At 38.5% G+C, this 16,962-nt stretch overlaps 1 protein-coding gene across 1 annotated transcript in view; it reads right to left on the reverse strand.

Moving 5' to 3' along the window:
- The window catches only part of DLG2 (discs large MAGUK scaffold protein 2), a 973,962-nt gene that overhangs the window by 948,215 nt on the left and 8,785 nt on the right, over window positions 1-16,962 (reverse strand). Inside the window, exon 3 of the mRNA XM_041483662.1 lies at window positions 8,034-8,165. Coding sequence (XP_041339596.1) covers window positions 8,034-8,165 — 132 coding nt within the window. The remainder of the gene's footprint in view (window positions 1-8,033; window positions 8,166-16,962) is intronic.

The following is a 16,962-nucleotide window of genomic DNA, read 5'->3' on the forward strand; positions in this document are numbered from 1 at the left end:
AAACATTAGCAAGGGAGAACAGCTTTGCTATTTTAGAGACAAAAATAAACATTGGGATTAGTGATGGAACAGCTTGCTCTAGATTATTTTCTTCCATTTTATTAGTAGATGTACAAACTACATTAGCAAGATATAAATCCAGTCTTTCTTTCGTTAACACCAAAAGAAACTCATCTATCCCATTGTTCTTTTATATTCTGTCAGCCTGAAAAAGGAAACTGCATTATTCAAAATAAAACCAAATTATCTAAATGAATCTCTTAATCATTAGTCTCTAGTTCTCAGCACAAACCAACAATAAAGGGCTATCCCCATTTAATGCAAAGAGAAAGAAAAGCTTCACATTGGGACAGCAGCCACATAGCAACAGCTGCTGCAACTGCATTTTATTAATCCAAATTATACACAGAATCCACATGGCCAAGATGCACTTAAAAAAAAAAAAAAAAAAGAAAAGAAAAAAAAAAGAAAAAAAAACAAAAAAAAAACCCCAAACCCTACAGAAACAAAAATCAGCTTTTATTCCTTGCTGGATATTGAAAACCAGCAACCACAACAGAAACAAAAATCAGCTTTTATTCCTTGCTGGATATTGAAAACCAGCAACCACAACACTTAGCACATAGCTCATATTAAAAATGGTTTGTTTCTAATAGCTTTTGCATATCTAATCACAAAAGTCCCCAAAGGTTCCAAATTCCTTGTCTGAGATGCAAATGTTATCATTCATGGGTTAAAAGGCAGAAAGGCACCAAAACACGAGCAGAGGGTTGCATCAGGATTACAAGTGATTATGTATTACCCAGGTTGTATCAGTGCTGTAATCGGTTTCTTCTTGTACTCAGATAGGCTGAGAATCCAGACACAGACCTGGGCTGGGATCTTCTATTTATCAGAGTTCATCAGCTTCCACTCCCATAAATGCAAGAGGTAGCAGAGCTTTGCTTGGTTGAAGTAGTTCCTGGTAATTCAGAAGCTTTTACTATTTCAATTCTTTCAAATAAAAACTGATTTGGGGTACCCACACAAGATTCCCACATCTTTGCACACACCTTCCCTCAAGGTGGGAAATAGCTTTAATATTAAGAAGCTGGCTACTCACATCACCAGGCTGGCCAGCAAGAACAGGGAGCACCGTGTCCTGGCTCTCTTTGCTCCTCAACTCTAACCAGTAAAACATCACATTAACATCCAGCTAGTCCGAAAGACTACAGCAATTCTGAGAAATATTTCAGCTCCCCCATCACGGACACAACTAAGAAAAACTGGGTAACATTTCAGACTTCAGTGAAACACAAAGGCTGCCCAGAGATGCTGTGGGTCTCCTTCCCTGGAGATATGCAAAAGCCATCTGAACACAACTCCAAGTGATGTGCTCTAGAGAACCCTGCTTAAGCAGGAAGGTTGGGCTAGGGATCTCCACTTGGGAGATCAGTGGTCCATTCCATCCTGGCCCATTCTGTCCTCTCTCTGGGTATCTTCACTCCAATTCCTCTACAGCAACATGATGTCTGTCCATCTTCTTTCTCCATGTGCATCCACCTGTCAGCTCTCACCAGCTAAATTTGGACCCTCTGTCCACTATCAATGCAACCTGATAGAAGCAAAGAAGCCTTATTTCCTCTAAAGGATCCACAGGCACCATGGGTTGGGAGGAATTGTAAGAGATTGAGAGAAATTATAATAACACAGGAGAAATTGCACTGCCCTGGAAGCAAAACCAGCAGTTGGCCAAAATCCACTAGAAACCAGTTTGAAAAAAAAGGTGGATCTGTTGTTTCTCTTTAACAAGTGGTCCACTCCTTGTAACCAGACTTTCACTGGAGAATAGCAAGGGTTAGTTCCTCCACCTGGCTGCAATCCAGTCCCAGCTTACAAAAAAGAAAAATCACACAGCTTCCAACCATCCCAAAGATCGAGCACTACCTTTAGCTCTTTTGAGAGAGAGCACAGAATTTGCTTACTAAGAGAATTGTACTTCAAGAATAAAAGCAGCTGCAGCTGTCTTCAGGCAAAACAAAAGCTGCCCTTGAATTTAAATTTCAGTTCTGCTGTAATTTATGCTGCAACAAAGAAAGATGCCAGTTTGGGAAAGCAGGACTCTGACAATGGGGAAGCCTGTTATTACTCTGCACAGAGATGTCATTTGAGCATCTCTCAAATATGACAGCACTGAAGAGGTTTTGCACATTTCTTTTCCTCCTCGACATTTTTAATAGTCAGGGAGGGTTTCAGTATTTTTAGATACAGCTATAGAAGAATCTGTATTTTCCCAGTCAGGGAAGGTCTGAATATAAATCTCAGAGAATCACCCCAACACAAGATCCTAGGCAAGCAAAATCAGCAGGGGTTTTATTCTTTGACTTCACAAACAGTGGATGCAGGCCCTCAGCAAAAGGATTACTTCATATCCCTGGGCTGGACACTGGCTTGGCTGCACTGGATTAACACCTGAGGAATCCAGTGTTGTTACTGTGGGTGAAACAGCCTGACAGGACCAGAAACCAGCTCACTGAGAGTAAGTCTAGAGAGAAGTGGCATAGGAGACAAGTGACCTTACATCAGGAGCACCGTAAGTAATTGAGCACATACAACACGTGAGTGGGACAAAAACATCAACCGAGAGCAAGCTTGACAAGTATGAATAGGCAACACCCAGTTGTGCTTTCCTGTTGAAAAGTTTCCCAGCACAGCAATTCATTTCATGTCCCTAAAACACTGACACAGCACTGAGTACCAAAACATGCTTCCTCCTAAGGACTGAGAAAGATGGGTAGTAGTGACAGTCACCATCACCTCACCTCTGAAAGGCAGCTGTCAAACAAGTTCTCCATCTGGATTTCCTCAATACTAGCAGCTTTATCAGGAACCTTGTGGAACTGGACATTGCCTTGTTTTCTGTGGTGCCATGAATGTTAAATGTCTGCTCAAATAAAAAAGTACAAAAGAGGTCTTGGTGGCTGTAAAGGAAAGCCTGAAAATATGATGGCAGTGTTTCTTAGACACATCACAGGAGCAGACAGTAACAACCTCCAGTATTTAATAGATTATTCCTATGTCTTTTGTGCAAATCTCAGCACTACCATTTATGACCAGGATGCCATTCTCGCATTTTCTGGCCTCTCTAACTGCTCTTCACACTACTTTGGTACATGCCCCATTTCCAGCCCAGGACTGTGATGTAGGTCTGCTTTTCTTATCTTGTATCCTGCTTTTCATACATCTAGTCCTGACTCACCTCCTTCCCTCTTCTCAAATTTCATTAAAAACTTTCTCCTTAAACACAACATGCCTAAACAAATTCCTTGCCTTACCACTCATCTCCTATATGTTCTTCTTCTCCCTGTATGGTCAACAGTATCATTATTCTTCTCAACATTAAAGCCTATGTAATGCAGGGGCCATTTTCCATCACTATTCTCAGTTGACATGCCTGGCTGTGCCTATCAAAATAATCCTCAGTTTTCATTCTTAGAGTTTTCTTTTTATGACAGTGACAGGTTTCAACATTCCATCATTACTCCTATGATAGGTTCCTCTCCAGTTTTTTTTCATATCTGAATTATCCAGAAGTTTAACCATGGCCCTAAGTGCAAGAGAAGTGTCAGACCCAGCTCACAACTTTGTAGACACTGAAGTCGATCAAACTAAGACAAATCCATAGGAAATCAAGCTCTTGGCTTGCTTCATGCTAGCTATAATAAATACTTGCATTTCTCAAACACTATGCTATTTTTAATAGATACCTATGTCCTAAAATAATTAGGCCAAAGGGAAACTTGCTTTGGATCTCTGAAATTTCCTCTTTATATTTTTTATCTGTCCTAGGCACCTTCCAGTAACAGGGAAGAATGCAAGATTTAACTACATCTCTGGAATTTTGGAGACTAATGTAACACTATTGAGTTATATTGCCACTTCATTTATACACTCTTTTAACAGAAGAATAATATGAGATCACAGAAAAATCATCTGACATCCTTTTTTACTTTAAGAGACACAATCATTCTTTTAAAAAATATTTTTATTACAAGGTTTATTTAAAAGTGAGCTAGATGAGGAAGAATCTAAAAAACTGGCCTACTGGAAATGTAACACTGTATCCTAAGTCTAAGTGCTGGCTGTGACACAGATGAGTAAATTCTGTAAAAGCAATGTTTGTTACAGAAATTTTTAAGACTAGCAGTTTCAGAACATCTGCACTATTTTACAAAAATGGTACAACACCATTAAAAAAAAGGTAATGCATATTTTAATTAGAAATATGGCATTTTGAAATTCAGGCAAAGTTACGCAAGCATGAGATAAAAAACACAAGAAATGGTTTCAAAGTCTGCAGGAAATACGTCACTGACTGCAGATTGGGTTTATCCGAATTTTAGAAAAACCTGTGGAGATTAGTTTTTACCTAATACTGCATAAGATGATTACAGTTATTTGTGGCACTTTAATTCCTACTAGAAACAAAATGATGTTTTATGGAGATGTATCTACAAAAAAAAACCAAACAACTCTGACATAAACCGCTTTTATCCATTCTCATTCCACAGAACCACCCTCTAAGCTGTGGAATCATGCACTTTTCTTAATGAAATGAAGGCTAGGCAAATATATAGCAGAGGTTTCTCAAAATAAATTGCACTAAACTATTAAAATATAAGTTTCCTAAAGAACAGAACTAGAAAAAAACTTTTTGGTTGCTCTGACACATCCAGATGACTATTATTACTCTTTCATGTTTCCCTTTTTTACCTCAGCGCGATGTCTCCAAAATGCCCATTATGAGACAATCCCAAAAAATGAGACATTTGGATTTTTGGCGGTTTCATTTCCTCTTCCTTTTAAAAATGTTCACATCAGCACATGTGGTACAATTTAAGAGAACCTTGTGATTTTACTATCAGCTAGCTACAGATGAACCTACAAAAAGAAAAATCCTTACAAGGTCCTAACAACAGCATAACTCCTCACTGCCCATAGAAGAGTGGGTAAAATCCTTCTGGTGAATGAAATCTAGAATTAACTTAAGAGTAATGTCAATATCTAAGTTGATGTTCTTCCCCTTGCATGCTCCTTTTGAAGAGCTGCTCCTCCTCCCTCCTCTTAGGGCTGGATTTTCCAAGCATTGTGTTTGGGCCACAGGAGAGCAAGTGGCACTCCAGAGACTGCAGTTCCACATGTCACTTTGAAAATGTGCCTCTTAGCAACTAACTCGGCTGTCACTGAGCACAGCCACTCTAGCAGGACATCCAGCAACAAGAAAAGCCCAAAGGGAGAAGGGAATGCTTTTAAACACTAATTAAAATATAAAAGGACCATCCTTCAATAATCCTTCAGAACTTTTCCTTACATGATTGTAGTGGCTTATCGCTTGTGTAGAATATATGCAAGAAAAATATTGAATCTTCCTTTTTCTCATGTTACCCCACTGTTCAGTAGTCCACATTTAATATTTATGAAACAAATTGAAGATAAAAATAGACACATATTGAGAAGCCAGTTCAAAGATAGCTGAACCAAATCAGCATACTCACACAAGAATAAATTTGAGAATAAAAGGAACTAGACAACACTAGATTTGAAAACTGACTATTATTTTTCTTTATCTCTTCTTGTTATATTTAATTTAAGACATCCAACAGATTTTTAAAGCCTTTTGGAAGTTAATGAGAACTGAACTGACACTTAAAAGGGCAGAGATGGTTACAATGGATAAATTTATTTGTAAAGGAACCAAAGCTCACTGTAGCTGTGGGACCTACAAAAACTGATTTTGGCACATAATTTTATGTTAACTTTATTCCTGGTAAGAATGTGCACCTCTGCATCCAGATTAATGATTCTGTACAAAAATCACATTTTTCATTAGTAGTTACAGCCTAAATATTCAAAAGGTCAATCATTCTGGATAAAACCAGTATTTGACAGCTATAAATGAGAGTGTTTTGGAAAGCAATGAACTTTCAGACTCTGAAAATTAAGTCTCATTAAGATCAGGCACCGAAAAATGGACACTTTCAAGACCATTAGACATTCCGTAAATATAAAAGACAAAGGAAGATTAGCAGTACAAAATTTGAGAAGAGACCAGAAGCTCTGCCTTAGGTATTCCTTTGTGTGGTGGTCTGATTTATAGGTGAATAGAGAAACTATGCCATGAAGCTAAAACAGATGTTGTGGAAGTGAGGGTCTTTTAAAATACTAATTATGCAAGAATCTCATTATTGATTGTGTAATAACAATCTACCACACTTAAAATGTGTGGGATGTCTCCTCTCATGGAGAGATCCCACTTTAGTATTGTTCCAGAATCTAGACCAACCAAGAAACAAACCAAATGTAATAATGAGACACTTGGAACATGTCTTGCAATTCCCAAATCTCTTCTATAAAAGGAAGCATTTAAGAAGAAGGGAAAGACATCTAAAGGTCCACAAATTAAAATGCTAACTTCTGTAACACCATACTCCTCAATCTGTTATGGTAGCAATCAAAAGATCTAAGTTATTCTTTGAATTCAACCTTATTGTAGCTATAATAATTTTTTCATTTCTAACATGCATAATACATCAACAGATGCTGTATTGTAGCCACACACAAAGAACACATGTTGTTAGAATACTCTGAAGTACTCTAAATTACTTCCAAGTACTGCAGAAGTAAATGTACAGCTAATGTCACTCCTGTGACTAGTGTATTTCTTCAGTACACATTTCTATATGCATACTTACCTTCATAAAAACAATATGGAAAGGTCCAGGGTTTTTTTTCTCCTTATTTTCAAATCTATTTACAACTACTTGGTAAATTCAATTATTAACCCCTTTCCTTTTTTAAAGCATACAGAGCAATTAAAATTATGTAGAGTTTATAAAATAAAGCTAATCACTTCAAAGAAGTTAAGAAAAGTTACAAGTAAAATAGCACTAACATTAATTAATTCCATCTGCAGGAAATGTCAGAGACTGGTAACACACATTTTCTACAAATGCTACAGGAATTCCTGAAACTCGTCCCAGACCTCCATTGTCTTCACAGTAATAAAGCATTATTGATGTGCTTCCACTTTTATGACAATCAAAATTTTTCCTTAACTGGTCCTGACTGTAGCTCTGCAAGGAGCACAGTTGATACTCTGCTCCAAACAGCCATAAACTGAAGGCACGTGTGCTTCCACAAACGTAATCCGCGTTAGGAAATGCACCCTTGAGAAGAGCTCCTCACACAATGCAGTTGTGTGAGAAGGAAGGGCCATGCAGTGTGAGCAAGAGGGCGGAGGGAGATAGAGCAAGGGAGATGCACAGTTACAGTCACCACTTCCCACGACTGGCAGCTCAGGCACAGCACAAGGAACAAAGGAATGCCAAGGCAAACATGTATGACCTTGATACCATTATATATAACTTATGGAGGCTGCTTTATACAAAGCTCCAAAACCACAAGCACTTGATTTTAACATCATTTACAAGATGAAATGGGGATCTTCAAGTAAGTGGAAGGAAGGCTGAGTGATACACCACCACATCTATCTGAACACTGCAACACCACATGAACCGGAACATTCTGCCAAACTGTGTCCTGGAGCAATTTTCTTAACTCATTTTTGAGTTTCTTTGCTGACACTTTTCACAAAAATGTAATTCAAAAGACAAAGATTTTCAATGCTAATTGGTGCCAGTGAAATCAAACTTTGGCCATTTACCTGTGAAGATGGCTTCATCCTCAGATTTGCTTAAACAGTTATATCTTACTCTGATTATGCATCTCACATTAAATAAAGCAAAGCAGCAAGGTTTAGGAATAATTATTCAGTATCTTAACTTGTATTCGGTTTCTGTTAATTTTCCTTCTAAGTAAGAAAATACCTTTAAATACCAGTACAAGAAGTTTCTGCTCAGAGAACCTGTAAAGATCATTTCAACATGCTTTTCACCATAAACACAAATTAAATAGTGAATAATAAGAAAGTTACTAGGTCTGACCTAGCTCTGGCCTCCAAGAGAGTGCACCTAGTATTAAACATTAGTACCTACCTAGCAGTGCCTGAAACAAGCTGCTCTTAAAGATGCCCATCACCTTTCTGATGGCTTTTTTCAGTTGTTGCTCTTCTGGCTTCTGTAGTTTTTTGCAATATTCTTCCAGCAGTACTAAAGCTCGGTCAGTATCTAAATAAAAAACAAACCAAGCACAACAATGTATTTATCAGCTCTGAAAAGTATTTAGGTGTTCAAATGTTAACTATATATTTTGAGAGGCACTGTTCACACATATAAGCAACATTTACAGGAAGCATTTATAGAATCATAACAGTACTATGGTTGGAAAAGATCTACAAGATCATAGAGTACAACTATTAAATCAGCACCACCGTGTGCCCCAGCAAACCACGTCCCCAAGTGCCCCATCCACATGCCTTTGGAACACTTCCAGGGATGGGGATGTTAGTGCTTTCTGTCATTAGCTGTATGTCATGAACATGTGCATATGGGAAAATGATCTTTGGAACAGCATCTATAATAAGTGCTCAACTTCTATTTATCCAAAACCACCTGGAAGCTATGGGGCCTGGACCAAATTACAACTTGCAGAAGGTACAAAATTATGGACAATAACCATTATGGAAACCCATGCAGGAAAACTGGCCATAAAACATATTCAGAAAAGACATGAAAGTGTTTGCTTTGCAATCTGCAGCACTCAGTTCTCTGTCTGACAAATGTGTATCTGAAAGGCAGGTGTCCAAAAGTGAGGCTGGTTTTTTCTATTCCCTCAATACATAAAATTGCTATCTACCTCTTTGGTAAATGAGGCTTTGATAGCAGACTTTCATCCATGTGCTGGCTCAAAGAGAGCAATCCAGCCTTTCTCTAAGAGCCCAGAGGGGAAGAGCTCTGTTTCTCCTGCTGCTATTATCTTTGTGCAGTCACTTGCCAAGAGCATGAATGGCATGTAAAATTGCATGAAATCCAAACACCCCCATCTTACAGAGAAGAAAATAGAGGAACATGGAGAATCAAACCTCATCTGTCCTTCTCCCACCCCAGTTCGGTTCCAGAAATGTACACAAACATGTATGACACTGAGATATCCGCACATGTTTTTGTAATGGTATTGCCACCAAATTTTCAGTATGATTCCCAAACACTTAACCCGCCCCCAAAATTAATTATTAAAAACAAGTGCCTCAATCTAAATTTCTTCCATTAGAATTCAATGCAAGTTTCATTACTAGGAGAGGGTCAGATTCCTCTGGTTAAACTAAACTCAAAGTAGCGTAAAATGCGTGGAAAGGCAATAAAGGTCACTTTTATAATTCTTTTTTTCTAAATAACTAAAATAAAGCTTCTTTTTCACAGTATAAAGATTGACTGTCTTTGTTCAGGGTCTTGATGACTCCCTGTATTACAGGCCTTGGGAAAAGCTAACCAGATGAGTTCACATGGGGGCAGAGACATGACTTGGATTCTGTAACCTGATCACATTCTCAAATCTAAAAAGAGAAAAATTTTAATCAATAGTTAAAGTTTAAAAAGATGCAATGTTTCTTCTTTCTTCTCACAGAAATTCTACCTGGTCACAAGCATTTTATCAGAGAAATGAAAAACATAATGAATAAAAAGGAATTTTATTTAAATGCTTTTATATGTGCACAGACACATATACATATAAATATACAGAATGATTAAGGTTGGAAAAGACCTCCAAGATCACTTAGCCCAACCTTATGCACATATCACATAGACAGGAAGATTAGGGAACATTTTATAGCAGCCTAGCCATTATAGTGCAAGAGCTCACAATTCTTTGCTTTGATCCCACCTTGAGGGGGTCTCCAAGACACACCTTCTTTCTATGATAGCTGTCCTTGGGGCAGGTAAGGACTAAGAAATTGCACTTAGGACCACTTATAACCCATGCAGAGAGAGACAGATCAGCTCTTTTAAGGCCACATCACAATACCTGGGCTGGGCTTCCATCAAGTCATCCAAACCAAAAGCACAGCATTGAAACAAAGCTCTGGATCCAAGTGGGATACGGTTGGGTACAAAGAACTACTTCTACATGTAAGCTCAGCTTCTTTTGCTTTGAAAACCCCAATTACATCACACCTTTTACTGACCTCATGATGACTGTGCCTAACCCACCTGAGACATTTGCATGTTCATGGATACACTGAACCTTCTGGCCACCCTCAATAAAATAAATAGTCCATAACTAAAAGCATGGGTTGGAATCAGTAATTCACCTTCTCCCAAGTACAGACATGTATATGTAATGAATCCACAGTGTGAAGTGAAGCCACAGAGTGGTGGAAAACCACTGCAATAAAAGCAGTACTGAGGATACATTTTAAGAGTAGACTGAGAAACTAGGAAAATGGGATGTGAATGCCTCTTCCACACCAGAGATACCACTCTTTCTTAGTGGCTTGGTGAAGCATGCTGACATCCCCTCCTTTATTAATCATTCCTCGCCTAAAGTGTACAGTTTGTATTTTAAAAAGTACAATGCTACAAAAAGTAGCATCCTTTAGGGATATGAGCAGTTTTTATTTTCACTTGAAATACTATTTTTCAATTCACGAAGACGCAAAGACTACTTTTGTTGCTACTTTTTGTTGTTGCTACTTTTTGTTGACCCCAGAAGAGTCCTAAACTCCACAAACTGAACAACCAGCAACAGAGCACAGCTCTAATGCTAAATCTAAATCCCAGATCAAGTAATGATCTTCCTGCCTAATTTTCCTCTCAAGCTTTAATAGGATACATTAATTTTTACTCCATCCCTAAGCTCCAGCATGAAGTTGCATCCTTTTCCTGCACAATCTCACTCAGCAGCGGGGTATCTAGCTTTCCAAATGACCTGGAATGTGCTGGGTGATTCAATCAGGATACCCAGGCATATGCTGACCAAGAGTATTTCAGCATGTCAGGGAGGGGGGCTGTGCAACCACTACTGCTGGAGTACTCTTGAAAAGCCAAGGGAATTATGGAGACTACTTGAATCTCCAGTCAATTTCTCACCAGATTAGGCTTTCAAAAAAGACCTCTTCCCCCTTCTTGATGCACTCTCCTGGTTATAAATTAATTAGAACTAGACCTTCATACTGATTTGACAGTATTCAGCATGCTGGGGCACAATCCTGTTCAACACCAGCACAGCACATTCCTACCTCTGCACAACACAGAACAAGAGGAAATAATGTAATAAAAATGGCACAGCTGAAAAATGCTGAGTACTCTCCCCAAAATAATAACCATTGTCAACTCCCAGTCATATCCAACACAGATGCCAACACCCAGTATTTTTCCTTTTGCAGCTACAAAGCTTAAGTACTATCTGGTTACAAGAACGGAGTGCAGCACAACTCAAATAAGAGCCATATTCTCTGCCACCCAATTAAGTGGAAGTTTCTGAATCTGAATTCCCACACATTCTTTTCATCAAGAAGAGAGATTGGTGGCTTTCATGAGAGACTGGATCACTGTACACATTACAGCAGTCAATAAAGCACACAGTTAATTTACAGCAGCCAAAGTAAGTCCTGTACCTTACAGAGTATATCAGAAATGCAACCAAAAAATCTTTTTGTATGGTATCACTATTCTCCAGTACTGATTCCAAAATCAAATTCAAGAAAGATAACAAATGCACTGAACACACAATTTAATACCCTAAGAGGTGGGTCTCTGTGTGGATCCTGAGTAGGTCCTTTGTCTGTGAACAAAAGACCACTGAGAAGTCAGCATCAGCTGTGCCCCATGAGGCCTGGATATAGTTCTAATTTTTTTTTCTGCTTCTTTGTATTTTATGACACTATTTTTAAATTGATCCTATTGGCTTTGAAAGATGACTTTGATAAAAACCATTCAGAAGATAGTCCTACAAAAACATGCTTATATTCTTACAGTTAGTAAATGCATTATTGCTTTGTTTAAATAAATCATACACAAAACATCTTAATGCAATTGTAAGAAGAAAAACTTAAGGAATAAAATAGCTTTTACAGTCCTACAGGATCTTGTCCAAGAAGTTATCAGTTAACCCAAACTAACTCACAATTCCGTAGATTTTATTGCTTTATCACGTCAATTTTTAAGCAGTTCAAGAATGTTTGTGGTTTATGTTACTGATCAAGGAATGGGCAATTGCTACAACACAGCAAATCAGAAATATGTAATATTAACACAAAACTACAGAGCAGTAACTTTGTTTACTGGACTCCCTCAGAAAGCTTTCCTTCCTCTATCAATCAAAAGTTTTTATCACATAAGGAATTACTCAATTTTTCTTCAACGAAATGAGCAGCTTAATGTATTCACCTATGTAAGAATCAAAGAAGAGGCAAATCCTTTCCTCAGGGTTATGATACCAGAGGGGATCATTAAAGAATATGCCACACTTGATAGTACCTCCACTGTATACATTTTTCTGTGATGTTAATTTTTAAAGTTCAATAAGTACACATTTATGATATAGAGTAAAATAACCTGTTGGGGCAATGCTCATACATCTGATGAAACAAATAGAAAAATTGTATAGAAAATTGTACAGAAACCTAAGTTATATTTTAACAAAACATAACTTCAGTATATCTTACAGCAAAAAGTTTCCTGGGGAAAAAAGAAATGAAGCTATACATCCAAGGACATACTGAGTAAGGTGCACAATATATCAGAAGAAATTAAATTCTTACCAATATATTGTTTCCTAAAGCATTGCTCTTAACATGTTAGTCACACATACGAACAACTAAATTTGATAACTATGCATACTTAAATTAATACTGCAATAATTTTATCATCTACTTTGATAAAAGATCTCAAAATCAATTCCATCTACTTCTTAGGGTCCACATCTGAGACCCAGATGCCACTTGCAACACTGACCAGTACCTTGAAACAGAAGGACTCCCTTCCTCTGCTGATTTCTTCTCTTTGCTCTCATGTTTTGCAAGCACATTTTTAGAATCACTTTGAAACTCCATACAGGCAAGGAGACACTATATTCACTGCAGCATTTACAGTACAGTCCTGGTAGAGTTGAAAGCTCTGCTGGTGTGGACACGCTGAGTTGATTAAAAAGTTTTTGTGCCTTCACGTGGGACTGAGGATAACACAGCCCTGCCTGCACATAGCAGATCACACACCACACCGTAGGACAGATACCAGAAACAAGTTTCTTAAATATCTCCCAGGTATTTAGGCACACCATTTATCCTTCAGATGAACTAAATATACTACACCTGAAGATAATTTATCTGCAAGCCTCAATAACTAATTAGGAACAGGTTTGACTAACAAGATTAATTGAAACTATATGAGAAAGTAAAAGTGATTCAAAAACCAGTCACCAAGCAGCTCCATTTTCAATCCAGGGTTTGTTGAATGATGATGGCTCAAACCAAAGGAGCAGATAATGGAAGCACTATGTAGCTCAGGCAGATGTTGCTAAGGACCTATATATGAATAGATGGGTATTTTCAAGCCATTAGAGCTCCTTCTGGCCACAGTAAAGTCATATAGGCTGAACTCTACTGGCCAGGACCAGTTACTGACTTTGCACTGAAGCTGTTGTGCTTTGAACACCCCCAGTCTGCTGAGAGCTACTGCTGCTTTCCTTGGGAGTATTATCTTGTCACTCACCTCCTGCTATGAAGCAAGGTGGCTCGGAAGATGGAGAGAAAAAAATGAAAATACAATTCCAAACTCAGCAAGTTCTGCCTTGCAGGTGGAAGAAATCAGACTCAGCTGGTTAACAGCACCCTGCACCAGCACAAGGGAGTATCAGGCAGCCACTGCCTCTCAGGGAACCAAGTCTACCACAGCCTCTTACTAAGTTTAGAAACACATTAACATTTTTTTCCTCCCACTGGGATCAGAGTTTGTGAATGAAAATATTTTCGGGGTGCAACAGTGTGGAAAAATGTCAACTTCAATGAAAAATAAGGTTCAATTGGTGAGAGACATTTAACATTAGTTGAGATCTAACCCTAACTGGATTGATAAGATGAAGGGGTGTTTTTATTTAAATTTCTCTCTTTTTTTTTCATTTTTTAAATCTGTTTTTTTCCTAAAAGGGATTTCAATTATCTTCTGACTTGCCAAGTCTGTTGTAGAGGTGAATTTTAAAAGGAGAAACTGACAACACATTTCAGGAGACACTTTACAGGTCTTTGAGAACCAGAATTGGGAAAATGTAGGGCATTGAAGCAGGAAAAGGCATGAAGAATGGTGGAGAAGAAACACAGGAGCCAAAATAGGAGTGAGAAATGGAACCAGAGCACCTCGAAAGGGAGCAAGAGAGTGATCTTTGATAACTTTAGAAGAAAAAGGCTCTCAAAAACTACTTTCATTTTGGAGCGATCACACCTTCATTTAGGCGACAAAAAGAGACAGAGGAGCAATCGCTGTTCCCTGACTCCATTATTTAAAGATATCTTGATTTGATTATCTGGCCTGGAATTCTCAAAAAAATAAAATGAGTTGTCACAGATCAGCAGAAGGGAATGCAGTAAGAAATTTCCAGGCAATCTGCCTCGGGACTGATCCAAGTCAAACCTATCAGTAACTCATTTGCCTTCCCTGATCTGCACACAGAACAGCAAACACAAAGGAATAAATTCTGCTAATGCACAATACTCAGTACCCACAGAAGAAAAGAGAAGAAAGCCAGTTAAATTTTAGAAAGAAATTCAAGAAACAATACACTAAGATGGTTGAGAAAAACACAAGCTGTAAGCTCCCATGGTTCAAAGAACTTGAGAACTACTAGACAAATGATAATCATAAAATATTTACATATAAACATTAATATGAGACGCATATTAATCTAGCAGACTGCACAGAGGGAAAGCAGACAGGGAAAATGTGTAAAAACCAGAAAGCTCCCAGCATCTTGGGCCCTTCATCTCTTTAAGAGGACTTTAAACAACTCTCCAGAAAATACAGCATATGGGTTATACAACCTTGAGGAAGCATAAGGCGTGACGTATGTGATAATCACCCAGTGTGGAGAGCACTCAAAACAAACAAGCAAAAGGGTTAAAAATAACAGCTCCTCAGGATATGCATGGCACATAAACCCATCTTCTGTCCTGCTAGGGAAAACAAGGGGACAGAAAAAAATGGGGGGGTAATAATTGAAGGGAATACCAGGCAGGCTTGTTTCTAGGATTTCAGCCTTTAGCAACCAGATTTGCACACTGAGGCCAACACATGGCCTGCGGAGATTAATCTTGGACAAGTGGAGAGTCTTTCAAGGAATGATATTTCAAGTTGAGGTTGCATTCTGAGCTGCCCTTACCCTCCATTAACTATAAAAAGTGTGACATCCCTAAACGAACTGTAGCCTTGGTGAATTCTCTGCACAACTGCTTTCCCAAGAACACCAATGTAGGAACAGCTCCATTGTGAAGAAGTGCTATTCTAGACCATGATGCTGCCAGCAGACAAGAAATGGGCCAGACATGCTGTAAGAACTAGTATGCAAGTATCAATTTCGCAGAACAAGGCAGTATTACATGCCCAGGTATATCAAAGGGAACCAGGCATCCAAATTCCAAGGAAAACTGAAGGAGGACAGGTAGGTTTGCACTGAACAGTGTTACCATGCAGTTGTGTCATTGCAAGTCTCTGTGCCCCACACAGCTGCCACAGAACCGCAGAAGTTGCTCAGCAGTCTCTTGTTCCAGAATATTGATTTGAGCAGACGATGGAATGCACAGGGCTAAATGTTCTGCAAGTCAGATTGCTTTGAAGGGCAGGAGCTGTGTTATGATGCGTCAGCTGAACTCTGAGAAGCAGAACAGACTGGTTTTTACACACAGAGCCTGGAGGAGCACTATGAGCTCTTCAGTTTTCCTCCCTGCTGTGCAGAAGGACCCAGGCTTACACCCAGATGGCATTTGATTACACTGGTAACCTCCTACAACATCCACAAGATCCCTCACCATCTGACTTCAGTGCTTGAAGGTTCTAGTGGTTTTTTCCTACTACATAAAACCAATCTTTTTTTGTTATAAATCAGGACAACTACTTGTCATCCAGATGTCAGTGTAAAGCAAACCACCATTATTCCCTTTACAGCCTCTTCTACACTTGTTAGATTTGTCATGTCCCTTCCCTGCTCAGTGTCGTTTTTCACAGTTCCAGCCTCCACAACTTTTGTATACTTTTGACTTTCTCAAAGCCTCTTATTCTCTTTTCTGGAATTAAATTTATCTTAGCACATAACCTATAAACTCAGGCTGGACACCCAGTAATGATACAGGAACACTGACTGGTGGATGGAGCTGGACAGAAAAACCATGAGCTTTATGAAACACAACACACACAACCAACCAAGGAAGTGATGGGTTCTTTTGTGGCCTATTTGTTAGGAATCAGACTTTTTGTCTAATTTACTATAAGGAAAACTAAGAAAAATTTCATATATCTATGTTGATTAGTTCAATGTAACCTTGTTGTCCATGTATCTTCAAACTTGTTTTTACAACATACAACCACACATCTGTCCCGGTAATATGCTGCCTTCACACATTTTTTTGTTTTAAATATAGTTCTTTAAACTTGACTAACTGTACTAACACAAGAAACAGGATATTATATAAAGATCAGGAAGTGGCTCAGCATAAACTCACAAACTTTACTCCAGTATTTGTTTATCAGAAAGCATCCTGAAAATCAAGCCACATTCCTGCTTCAGTGCCCCCAGATGACTATCTGACCCCTGCAATCCCACAGATAATCTTTCCTACTCATCCCTGCCTGTAAACTACAATTAAATATTGAAAAAAACAGTCAGTACTTAGTGTATAACCTGTTAATCTTATGTATCACACTTTACCATAAGGAAAAGCCCAGTGCTTATCAGAGGCTCACTCTGGGACCCGAATTCTTCCCCATCACTTCTCCTCAGGGGACCACAAAAGGCTACTGCTGATATTAGCTGCTCATCACA

The sequence above is a fragment of the Pyrgilauda ruficollis genome, unplaced genomic scaffold, assembly GCF_017590135.1.
Source record: "Pyrgilauda ruficollis isolate IOZ18807 unplaced genomic scaffold, ASM1759013v1 scaffold60, whole genome shotgun sequence".
NCBI lineage: Eukaryota > Metazoa > Chordata > Aves > Passeriformes > Passeridae > Pyrgilauda > Pyrgilauda ruficollis.